The following is a 12,874-nucleotide window of genomic DNA, read 5'->3' as shown; positions in this document are numbered from 1 at the left end:
ACGATTAGTTTAACTTCTTGCCTCGAGCAATCCCGTATCCGGGAGCGTAATCATAGCCTCAAGCTCATTACCATAACGCAACGTTAACTATTCATGAAAATCGCAAATGAAATGAAAGAAATATATTCACTCACAAGCGTAGCCTTTTGTTAACAACACTGTCATCTCAGATTTTCAAAATATGCTTTTCAACCATAGCTACACAAGCATTTGTGTAAGAGTATTGATAGCTAGCATAGCATTAAGCCTAGCATTCAGCAGGCAACATTTTCACAAAAACAAGAAAAGCATTCAAATAAAATCATTTACCTTTGAAGAACTTTGGATGTTTTCAATGAGGAGACTCTGTTAGATGGCAAATAGCAAAAAGATTATTTGTGTAGGAGAAATCGCTCCGTTTTGTTCATCACGTTTGGCTAAGAAAAGAACCTGAAAATTCAGTCATTACAACGCCAAACCTTTTTCCAAATTAACTCCATAATATCGACAGAAACATGGCAAACGTCGTTTAGAATCAATCCTCAAGGTGTTTTTCACATATCTATTCGATGATAAATCATTCGTCGCAGTTGGGTTTCTCCTCGGAAGCAAATGGAAAAATACACGCACCTGGAGATTACGCAATAATTGCGACGGAGGACACCAAGCGAGCACCTGGTAGATGTAGTGTAAAATGGTCAATCTTCCAATGATATGCCTACAAATACGTCACAATGCTGCAGACACCTTGGGGAAACGACAGAGTGTAAGCTCATTCCTGGCCCATTCACAGCCATATAAGGAGACATTGGAACACAGCGCCTTCAAAATCTGGGGCACTTCCTGTTTGAAATTTCATCTTGGTTCCGCATGTAGCATCAGTTCTGTGGCACTCAGACAATATCTTTGCAGTTTTGGAAACGTCAGTGTTTTCTTTCCAAAGCTGTCAATTATATGCATAGTCGAGCATCTTTTCGTGACAAAATATCTTGTTTAAAACGGGAACGTTTTTTTATCCAAAAATTAAAAGAGCGCCCCCTATATCCAAAAAGTTAATAGCCCGGCTACTGTAGGTGTGAATCCCCCCAACTTGCAGTGTATTTGATGCTTAACCTCTAGCGACGAGCAATCCCGTATCCGGGAGCGTAATCATAGCCTCAAGCGCATTACCATAACGCAACTTTTCCTATTCATGAAAATCGCAAATGAAATGAAATAAATATATTCAAACACAAGCTTAGCCTTTTGTCAACAACACTGTCATCTCAGATTTTCAAAATATGCGTTACAGCCAACGCTAGACAAGCATTTGTGTAAGTTTATCATGGCATAATGTTATGCTAGCTCTGCTGGCAGCAGGCAACATTTTCACAAAAATAAGAAAAGCAACCAAATTAAATAATTTACTTTTGAAGAACTTCAGATGCTTTCACTCAGGAGACTCCCAGTTAGATAGCAAATGTTCCTTTTTTCCAAAAATAATATTTTTGTAGGCGAAAAACGTCCCGTTTGTTCATCCTGCTTGGCTGAGAAATCGACCGAAAAATACTTCAACTATAACGCTGAACTTTAAAAAAAAATTAACTCCATAATATCGTCAGAAACACGGCAAACGTTGTTTAGGATCCATCCTCAAGGTGTTTTTAACATATGTATTCGATAATATATCCGTCGAGGCAGTTGGTTTCTCATAAGAAACGATTGGAAAAATGGCTACCTCAGTATTTTACGCAAGGTTTTCTCCGGGAGACACCATGCGACCACTCGCCCTATATGGTCTCTTACAGCCATTCTCCAATGGAAATGCCTAAAAAGACGTCACAATGCTGTAGACATCTTGGGGAAAACATAAGCTGACTCCTAGCTCCTTCACAGCCATATAAGGAGTCATTGGCATGAGGCGGTTTCTGATTGGATTTTTATCTGGGTTTCGCCTGTAACATCAGTTCTGTGGCACTCACAGACAATATCTTTGCAGTTTTGGAAACGTCAGAGTGTTTTCTTTCCAAAGCTGTCAATTATATGCATAGTCGAGCATCTTTTCGTGACAAAATATCTTGTTTAAAACGGGAACTTTTTTCATCCAGAAATTAATAGCGCCCCCTATATCCAACTAGTTAAGTACTTTTACGTTTTACACAGTATCTGTTCATCATCGTCTTTATACTTTCGTTAATAAAATAACGCTAGACATTCAAAATGCAGATGTTTATTTCGACTACTGTACATCTCAGCTACATTTTAGTTGCACCCCCCCCAGCTCCATGATCATGGATAAAACCTTGCTGAGATGATCAATATATTTGTTGCATGGTCAGTTTCTCAAGCCAAAACATCTTGATGGCCTTCACCAGTTCATCTTTGCTTGTAGGCTTAGCAGAGTTACGAATTCATTTTTCAGAATAAAGTAGGCTAAGGAAGGCAACAAATTGTTATAATAGGATTTGAAGCTATAGCCTACCCTCGTGTGGTCAACTATTTCAGCACCATTTCGCTCTGCTCTGAGACGAGCATGGGGACTGGTCTTGATATATCAATGAGATTTTTCTCTCCGTTTTGGTGCTGGTTAGCCTATAATTAGAGTGTGGAAATGTTAGGATTATTTTGCTCTTGGCCTACTCCCGACCGGTCACGTTGTACAGCGAAACCCTGAATTTTCTTGGAATAGAATCACTATAATATCAATCAAATTAATTTAGCTAAATTTCTTAAAATCAATCCCATATACTATGTTCTTACAAAAAAAGGTTTTAAATTCTCGAGTAGAGCCTATTAAAAACTGTCAAATGCTTTTCAAAGATGCCCTCTGGTGGTCAAACTAGCATTAATGGCAACTATAGCTGACACTTAAATAACGTGCCATAGAATTTTGCGGCAGCCCATCTGGTGTATGACACAACTTTTAAAGGAAGAACCACTGTGTATATAGTTTTTTAAATGATCACTTAAATTGATCCACCCAAACACAAACCTACCAATACATTTAAAGCTGTTTGTATTCAGTGTTGCTGTGTTGACTGACCTCTCCTCTCTGTCTCCGCAGAGCTGTCAGATGTGGAGCCCAACATATTCCTGCGGCCCTTCCTGGAGGTGGTACGATCTGAAGACACCACCGGACCAATCACAGGCATGGCCCTCACCTCTGTCAACAAGTTCCTTTCCTACGGCCTCATAGGTGAGCAACACAGCTGTCCTCATACACACACACAGACAGACCGGTCAGGGCTGTTGTCTAAGCATTTATGTTATACAGAGAACACTGTAAGCTGGTCTGTCAGTTATTTAGCCTTGATATTGTAAGTAATGTAGCATTGACAGAGATTTCTGTGTGGGACCACTACGTTGTTGTTAAAGACAGCTTTCCATTTGGAGGGGTGACTTGTTTATATTGTTAATCTGTGAGAACACAGTCATCATGGACTCCCTCTGGCTCCAGGCATGCCAAGAAGGACGAGTTCTGATTTATCGATGCTTAAATGGACGTTGTTTACTACAGAAATGGCACAGCCCCTCCTTGCTAGCATCATCATGGAAATATGGCAGGCGTCCACCAGTTGTCAAAAGTGTGAAGAAAGCATGTATCTCCAGATGTTATTCTAAATGGCAGGGGTTGAGTAAATGTTACATCTCCGACCGTCAAAACAGCTGCGACGCCTCGCTGAAATAAATAAGCTCCATTGTAACATTGAATAACACCATTTATCGCATCCCTGTCCTGAACATGTTTTTATTGGGCTGTAATTTTATCATTCAGCTGTTATATTGGCCAAATATTCAGTGAATACAACATATGTTGGAAGGGTAGGCTATTTGTAATTTGATTTCAGCTCTACGACCATCGCTTTTGGCATGTGTCCTGAGGTGTACCGTAGTTGTCTTTTTCGAGTCTGATCCCACAAGCCCTTGGAATACCTGGAAAACTGAGTCTAGATGCACGTCCTCACACACACACACACACACACACCACTCTCTCACAAACCACAAGCACACACCATCACAGATCAGCCTCTCACAAATCACTCCCAGAGCCCCTGTCTGTCACTCCAAACCCAACGCCTGCTTCCTAATCCTATAACCCCCCCCCCATACACACACACACACACCTCATCAGTGGAGTTAAAATGGGTGGGAAACCATGGCAACATGACCCTGCTGCAGCCCTCAAGACAATGGCCCTCCAGCGCAGAATGAAGAGAAGGATATGACACACTCAGATATTACCCTCCGTTTGAATTCAACCCGTGTTCCTCAAATGCTGTGAGGTCTTTCCCAGCTTGTTAACACACTGAAGTCAGCGGCATCATTTTCCCCTACACCATCTGTCTGCTCACACAGCAAGCGGCTCGTCGGATCACAGTCGTTAGACGTATTGAGGAACTGAGGAAGCACTGGTTGTATTGGACTCTGATCGTACATAAATACATGCATTTTTCAACAGCATATTACTGGACAATAAATGTAGTGTAGTTAAATACTTAAACTTTCTAATAAAATGATAAATAATGATTGAGAGTTTCAACGGAGATTCTGCATCTATGAAGTATTATGATTTCAATTGTAAAATAAATTATAGAGCTTTGATTTTAGAACTGATTCATTCTAGACCTTCCCGAAAAGTACTGAAATTGATTTCTAAATGTAATCTGTTTAGACATTAACATCGTTATTCACTAGATTCACGTATTCACTTGAATAACTTATTCACTTCACTACTAGAATATGTACTTACTATAGAGTTGGCCCTGATGTCTTGTTGATTAGCCGGTAAGTAGTGCCAAATTTACAGGGCTTAGTTACCATTTAAATCCAAATAGTTCCTAAGTACTGCCTTAGTAGTATTCTGGTACTTATTCTGGTCATTTAGAGGAAATGCCAGTACCTAGTTATTTAGAATTGACTGCAGAGTCGGAGAGAAGCCTCTTACCTTAATAACCAGGTGAACTAGAGACGGTCTGTCTCATGTTCATAGAGTCATGTGAGATTGAATGAACCATCTTTCAGTGTCAAAGGGCTTTTATACTAATGAGCCTGCTCCAGCAGTTCTGATTAGGCCCTTCTCCAGTGAAAAGTGAACTTTAGTATCCCTCTGTTCAGACATTTATGAGAGCTGGCTGTCTGTATTAGCTAACGATATGACATGTAGGCTACATTAGTACTGCACACGTAGTAGACCTACTCAATCTATGAAACCTTTGGAAAATGCAGTAATTGCTTTCAAAACCCAAGCCAAAGGAAATGTCCCAAAAAAAGTCATTTTTGCTCAATTGTCCACATGCCACACCGTTGTACAAGTGGAGTAAGAGGTTTAAAATGACTTCTGTTGGTGGTGAAAGACTGATACTAAGAGACAGGCAGAGGGCCTGATCCTGTTGAACACTGCCATCTGCTGGTTGCAGTGTCAAAAATGTTCAGATTTAATGGTCATTCACTCGTTTTTGATAATTACTATTATTAATTATTATTTGTCCATTTTTAATAACTTCTCAAATGTTTCCCATTTAGATGTATGGTAAGCCTAATGCTAATTAGAATCTCACAATAGATTTCTCAACGTCAGCTTACATTGATTAGGGATCAATTCACTTTGGCATAGTTTTTCCTCACTATAAAGTTGTCTGTTATGGAAACGATTAACAGTTTTCAAGTATCACAACTGAAAAGGTCCAATTGCCAAAAGATAATAGCAGCGATAAAGCGGCCACTGGTGGCAGGCTAAATACATCTCTCTTAGTCTGTCTGCTTTGTTGTATAGACGTAGTGGAGGTTTTTCTTTGGCTTTTCTTTGTCTCCTGTGTCTGATGTGGTGGAGAGGGCTCTGCAAGTTTGCACACATTCTTAATATCCCTTCCCAAGGCTCCTCTCAGGAGAACCACAGCATGTAACTTAGCCCTGTTGCTTTTACCCTGCGTGTCACTCCGAACATGTTCCCCTTCGTGTCGTCCCTTTGTCCCCCCGTCACCCTTCCTCTGTTTGCAATGGGCCCTGCCTTACCCCCTCTGTCGCCCTGGGGGGTCCGGAAAACACCAAGGGAAATCACACACACACTCCCACTCGCGCACACATTTCATTGAGTGAGGGCTAATTCCCCTCAATCTGTGGCCTGAGGTCTGCTGGCACGGAGGGAGTGCTGGCCTAAGCCCCTCCACTGATGGACATCCTGATCCCCTCCTCTCCAACATCCCTCAGAGCCTAGAGGCACCTCCACTCAGCCTGCTGAAAGCAGCCATGGCCACACCAGCCTCATAAGGCTCATAGAACAGCACAACTGAGCATTTGCCTTCATTACCCGCTCAAAAGAGAGGCGCAAAATATCACACTGGTTTTCTAATGAGTTGTTACATCATATAGGCATTTATATATGCAACATTTTTAAACATGAAGGCCAGTTAAGTCAACTTTTAATGCAGCGAAGCTATTATTGCAACATTTGAAGATCGGGTATTTTTACAATAATGTTACCTGGGCCTGTCTGCTAATGGGTTGTAGTGCTATTCAATCACAATTGTTTTATAAAGCCCTTTTTTACTTCAGCAGTTGTCTCAGAAGGGGAACAGGTGAACAAACTTGACTTCACTTACACTAAGGAAAAGTACACACCCTTTTGTTTGGTTTGAGGAGATGTATTGGTCGTGGTACAGTATGTGCCTCTGGGGTTTTTGTGTGTGGCATTCTGAAACCCACTCTCCGCTCTCTCTTACTCGGCAGTCTGAATGTTCTTTTTTTAACGTCATACTACACAACAGCTGTTCCAGCCACGCATGCCCAGCCAACTGTGTTATTTTAACAATAGTCCTCCCCTTAGGCTAGACTTTGCCAAGGGGGATTAGTATTTTATATCACTTCTGACATTCTGCTGGATAGCCCGTGGCTCCAGTTTCTGTGGTGGGATGAGCCGTTTTCAGCACAACTTCCACGGTTGTTGTGACCCTCGCCTCATTGAGGGACTTTGGCAGTACACCGTTTCACTCGGCTAACCACGTTGCGCCGTTTCTCGGCATTCACTCAAGTTTTTTTTTACTTCACCCCACTCCATTTTTGCTAATGACAGCAATTATCAATTGTCAGTGGGAAGGATGGCACCAGCCTAAACCTTTCCCCCTCCCCCGCCTAAACCCTTTCTATTTATCCGTCAATGGATAGAATGTTGTGTGGCATCAGACCTCTACCTGGAAAGGCTTTCACTTGTTATCCCTCTCCTCCCCCTAGTATGCTCTCTGCTTATTAGGCCAAGTTAATGAAATGCTCCTTTAAGAGCGATGGGAAAGAAAAACATGCTGGCTCCAGGCCGCTGCCTGGCCTTGTTGGGTTTCAAAACACTAGCTCCTGTTGCCTAGACAGCCAATTGGCCAGCACGACCCACAAAAGGCCACATTTGGTGATCAGATCTCCAGGCTTTGAAGGACCTTCTGGATGGACCATGCTAGATTGTGTGTGTGTGTGACCATCAGATGTAAGACTTATTGGCTCGACAGTCCAATCATGCAGTGCTATCACTTGTCAGAAAACCTGTCCTCTGCATTATCTGTTTGACAACAGCTGTCTGTGCATTAAACATGCATTCATGTAATGATGCACTCCTAGAAAGTTTTGTTTCCCCTCTTGCGTTAGCATGGGGACGTTCCATGTCATTTCAACAAGCCATGACACCCCCCCATCTCAGATTGTTCTGAAATCATTTCTGTGGCTAGAAACAGGTCAAATTAGCATTCCACAACATTTTTTTGAAATATATAACTTGATCTCTGAGAAATTAAGCTAATTGATTGCACACAAATTGGCTATTTTAATGTATAGAAATGATTAAATATTCAATAAATATTGTACCTAACATCCGATTTGGACCAAACCTTTTTCAAACATTGAGAACATGAGGAATCCTAAGAAATTGTCAAAAGCCAACCACGGCCTTTGAAGTTGTTGGACATGAAGTGTGAAAATGCCAATATAGGTACCATTGATTTGCATTGGATTTGTGACACATGCTAAAAAGTTAGCATTTGAAACAATGGACAACAAAGCCAACACATGGAGTGTTGTCATACCTTGTCAATAGACTGTCAAAATCCTCTTCCTTGTGCTTTTTGAGGTGGAGCGACACTAGGTCTTTTACTTGGAATTTTTCCTATTTTAATTATTCAATAGCTCAGATGACAAAAATGTGTCCTCATTGATCATATCGGAACAGAATAGTGGTTTAGTTGGTCTGGAAAACAATGTCTGCCACACAGGTATGTTCGTTTCGAGGTTGAAGGCCATCCATAAGGGTTTCCTTAACATCAAACGTTTCACAGATTGCCTTGTTGCACAGTATTGACATCTGGTAAGAAGATGGCGATATCAATGTGCATTCCTCTCAATAATAACCTCCTTGACTTGCCTGTTTTGAACTGGCCTCCATGCAGGGGATACTGCAACACTTGCTAGCGGCTAACAATTATTTAACTTCCTCTGTTCTATCTTGTTTTGAATGACAATGCTATCCATATTTGAACATTGTCGTGTGCCTCACACAGTTCCAAATGGAGTTGTCACTTAAATTCAGCTGAGTGAAACTTGGCAGACTTGAGGCTTGAATGAGCAGTGTAAGGTTTAAAAAGAAATGTCCGCTGATTTCTAAGGAGATTATCACATTGGCCATCTTGTTATCTGTGCAGATGCTAACCACGAGGCGGCGGCGGAGGCTATCGAGAACATGGCGGATGCCGTCACACACGCCAGATTCGTAGGGACGGACCCCGCCAGCGATGAAGTAGTGCTCATGAAAATCCTACAGGTAAACATGCACCAGACGATCATCAATCAAACAAGCTCGAGGCCTCCATCTCAAATGTCACCCTTTTCCCAGTTTACAGTAGTGCACATATTAGACACTGCACTATATGGGGAATGGGTTGTCATTTGATACTTTCTACAAGTGTATTACATGCATGAATACCCTGGCTGGATTCCCTTTGAGGTTGAACATTTACTGTATGATGGCATACCTCGTAAACAGAGGAGGCTGGTGGGAGGAGCTGTAGGAGGATGGGCTCGTTGTAATGGCTGGAATAGAATAAATGGACGGTGTCAAATGGGGTTTCCATGTGTTTGATTCCGAACATTCCATTCCAGCCATTACAATGAGCTCGTCCTCCTCTGCTCGTAAAAGCCCATGTGGAACTGAGGTGGCAACCCTGAATGTTACGCATGCACACACTCGCATGTATACACACTGTCTCTACCTTGACAGGTCCTGAGGACTTTGCTGCTCACGCCCGTAGGAGCCCACCTGACCAACGAGTCTGTGTGTGAGATCATGCAGTCGTGTTTCCGCATCTGCTTCGAGATGCGCCTCAGCGGTGAGTTCTCCATTTCAGTAATTCTCCCAGTGATTGATGCACCTGGAAGGAACTGCAGCTAGTCCACATGCTTTGCTAGAAAGACACACAGCTGTATTTTATGAAGCTTTTCCAAGGGAAAAATTCTGGAACTCATGGATATGAACCTGATTCTCACATTTAGCTTCCATGGCCTCCAGAATCCTCATCACTCCAGCCTAACATTTTGATGAGCTCTACCATTCAACTACAACTCTCACCCCCTCCAGACCTTCAGGCGTTAGTAGTAGTAGTACTAACCCCCCCCTTACCCCCCAACCCTCCCTCAGTCCCTGAGCTGTGCTTTAATAAAATGCCCTCCTTATCCAGGCCAAACATAGACATACAAGAGGTCCCAGCCTGGCCTCTTTCCTCTTGTCCTCTGAGCTCTAATGGCACCTCCTCTGTTTGTTTTGCCCTCTCCACAGAGCTCCTGAGGAAATCAGCCGAACACACACTGGTGGACATGGTGCAGCTGCTGTTTTCCAGGTAACGGGAAGGGTGGGGAGATATATGTGTGTGTGAGACAAGCCCAAGCCTCCATACCGTACACTGGGACTGGAAAACTTCAGGAAATTAACTTCCAGTTTGTCTATAGAGAACCCTTTCAATTAGGATATTGGATTAGAGCGCCTACCATGAAAACCACTGGGAGGGGAAGTTGTAGGGTTAGGGCTTACCTCACTGTGCTGTGTGTAAATTACAAGTCTGTTTAATTTTACAAGTTGCTTCATAATCAATGTCTGACTTTTTAGTATGAAGGTCATTTGGTGAACTTAAACTCCAACTGAAAATCCCAGTCCTCGTCATCAGACGTGTGAGCCATTGGCTCTGTAAACGACCATGTTAAAGCGCCAATGATAATCATTCAAGCTTTTTTATGCAAAAGTCAGTTTACCATCTACTAATAATGGTATAATCCCTGTCAAGCCTCAATTGGAATTATCATTAAATACAATGCCTTCAGAATGTTTTCATACCCCTTGACTTTTTCCACATTTTGTTGTTACAGCTTGAATTTAAAATGTATTAAATTGAGATTTTGTCACTGGCCTACACACAATACCCCATAATGATAGTGGAATAATGTTTGTTTTCTTTACATTTTTATAAATCCATAAAAATGAAAAGCTGAATTGTCTTGAGTCTATGTATTTAACCCCTTTTTTATTGCAAGCCTAAATACACTACATGACCAAAAGTATCTGGACACCTGCTCGTCGAACATCTCATTCCAAAATTATGGGCATTAAAATGGAGTTGGTCCCTCTTTTGCTGCTATAACCGCCTCCACTATTCTGGGAAGGCTTTCCACTAGATGTTGGAACATTAGTGCAGGGACTTCACATTCAGCCACTAGCCTTAGTGAGGTCGGGCACTGATGTTGGGCGATTAGGTGTGGCTCACAGTCGCCGTTCCAATTCACCCCAAAGGTGTTTGATGGGGTTGAGGTCAGGGCTCTGTGCAGGCTAGTCAAGTTCTTCCAGACCGATCTCGACAAACCATTTCTGTTTGGACCTCGCTTTGTGCACGGGGGCATTGTCATGCCGAAACAGGAAAGGGCCTTACCCAAACTGTTGCCCCAAAGTTGGAAGCACAGAATCGTCTAGAATGTCATTGTATGCTGTAGCGTTAAGATTTCCATTCAGCGGAACTAAGGGTCTTATCCCAAACCATGAAAAACAGCCACAAACCATTATTCCTCCTCCACCAAACTTTACAGTTGGCACTAGGTAGTGTTCTCCTGGCATCCGCCAAACTCAGATTTGTCAGTCGAACTGCCAGAGAGCACGTTTCCACTGCTCCAGAGTCTAATGGTGGTGAGCTTTACACCACTCCAGCTGACGGTTGGCATTGCACATGATGATCTTAAGCTTATGTGTGGCTGCTCGGCCATGGAAACCCATTTCATGAATCTCCCGACGAACCTCTCTTGTGCTGTGTTGCAACCGAGGACAGGGGATTTTTACGCACTACACACTTCAGCACATGGCGGTCATATTCTGTGAGCTTGTGTGAGCTACCACTTCACAGCTGAGCTGTTGTTACTTCTAAAAGTTTCCACTTCAAAATAACAGCAGTTAAAGTTGACCGGAGCAGCTCTAGCAGGGCAGAAATTTGATGAACTGGTTTGTTGGAAAGGTGGCATCCTATTATGGTGCCATGTTGAAAGTCACGAAGCTCTTCAGTAAGGCCATTCTACTGTCAATGTTTGTCTTTGGAGATTGCATGGCTGTGTGCTCGATTTTATACACCCGTCAGCAACGGGGGTTGCTGAAATGGACGAATCCACTAATATGAAGGAGTGTCCACATACTTTTGTATATATTTTTTGTACTTTTGTATTCAGCCCCCTTGACTTTTTCCACAGCCTTATTCGAAAGTGGATTAAATAAACATTAAATAAACATTTCCTCATCAATCTACAAACAATACCCAATAATGATGAAGCAAAAAAGGTTTTTAGAAATGTTTGCACATAAAAAAAATATTTAAAAAACATACCTTATTTACATAAGTATTCAGACCCTTTGCTATGAGACTTGAAATTGAGCTCAGGTGCATCCTGTTTCCATTGATCATCCATGAGGTTGAAGGAATTGTCTGTAGAGCTCCGAGATGACAGGATTGGGTCAAATCACAGATTTGGGGAAGGGTACCAAAAAATGTCTGCAGCATTGAAGGTCCCCAGGAACACAGTGGTCTCCATTCTTAAATGGAAGAAGTTTGGAACAACCAAGACTCTTCCTAGAGCTTCATGGTCACTCTGACAGAGCTCCAGAGTTCCTCTGTGGAGATAGGAGAACCTTCCAGAAGGACAACCATCTCAGCAGCACTCCACCAATCAGGCCTTTATGGTAGTGGTCAGACGGAAGCCAGTCTTCAGTAAAAGGCAAATAACAGCTCGCTTGGAGTTTGCCAAAAGGACTCTGACCATGAGAAACAAGATTCTCTGGTCTGATGAAACCAAGATTGAACTCTTTGGCCTGAATGTCAAGCGGCACGTCTGGAGGAAACATGGCACCATCCCTGTGGTGAAGCATGGTGGTGACAGCATCATGCTATGGGGATGTTTTTCAGTGGCAGTGACTGGGAGACTATTCAGGATTGAGGGAAAGATGAAGGGAGCAAAGTACAGAGATCCTTGATGAAAACCTGCTCCAGAGCACACAAGACCTCAGACTGAGGCGAAGGTTCATACCTCAAGGTCATACCTCAAGGCTGTTATCGCTGCCGAAGGTGCTTTAACTAAGTAAAGGGTCTGAATACTTATTTAATTTTAAAAAGATTTTTAAAACGTATTTTGAATTCTCATGTGGTATTGTGTGTAGATTTAATTAGGAATACTTTCCGAATGCACTGTATAGTGTAAGTTCAGGAGTTAACTTAACAAGTCACATAATAAGTTACATGGACACTCACTGTGTGCTATAATAGTGTTAAACATATATATTTTTAAATAACTACCTTGTCTCTGTAACCAACGCAAACAATTTTCTGTAAGGTCCCTCAGTTGAACAGTGAATTTCAAACACGGA

The 12,874-nt window shown here is 42.2% G+C and overlaps 1 protein-coding gene across 6 annotated transcripts in view; it reads left to right on the top strand.

Annotated features, from left to right (window-relative positions):
* The window catches only part of LOC112253973 (Golgi-specific brefeldin A-resistance guanine nucleotide exchange factor 1), a 115,105-nt gene that overhangs the window by 68,629 nt on the left and 33,602 nt on the right, over nt 1-12,874 (top strand). For all 6 annotated transcript variants that reach the window (XM_042323515.1, XM_042323517.1, XM_042323509.1 and 3 more), the window contains exons 4-7: nt 3,023-3,154; nt 8,634-8,752; nt 9,209-9,317; nt 9,764-9,824. In XM_042323515.1, the coding sequence (XP_042179449.1) occupies nt 3,023-3,154; nt 8,634-8,752; nt 9,209-9,317; nt 9,764-9,824 (421 nt within the window). The remainder of the gene's footprint in view (nt 1-3,022; nt 3,155-8,633; nt 8,753-9,208; nt 9,318-9,763; nt 9,825-12,874) is intronic.

This window comes from Oncorhynchus tshawytscha, linkage group LG01, assembly GCF_018296145.1.
Source record: "Oncorhynchus tshawytscha isolate Ot180627B linkage group LG01, Otsh_v2.0, whole genome shotgun sequence".
Taxonomy (NCBI): Eukaryota; Metazoa; Chordata; class Actinopteri; order Salmoniformes; family Salmonidae; genus Oncorhynchus; species Oncorhynchus tshawytscha.
The sequence above is the reverse complement of the archived record's forward strand: the minus strand, read 5'-3'. Positions and strand labels throughout refer to the sequence as shown.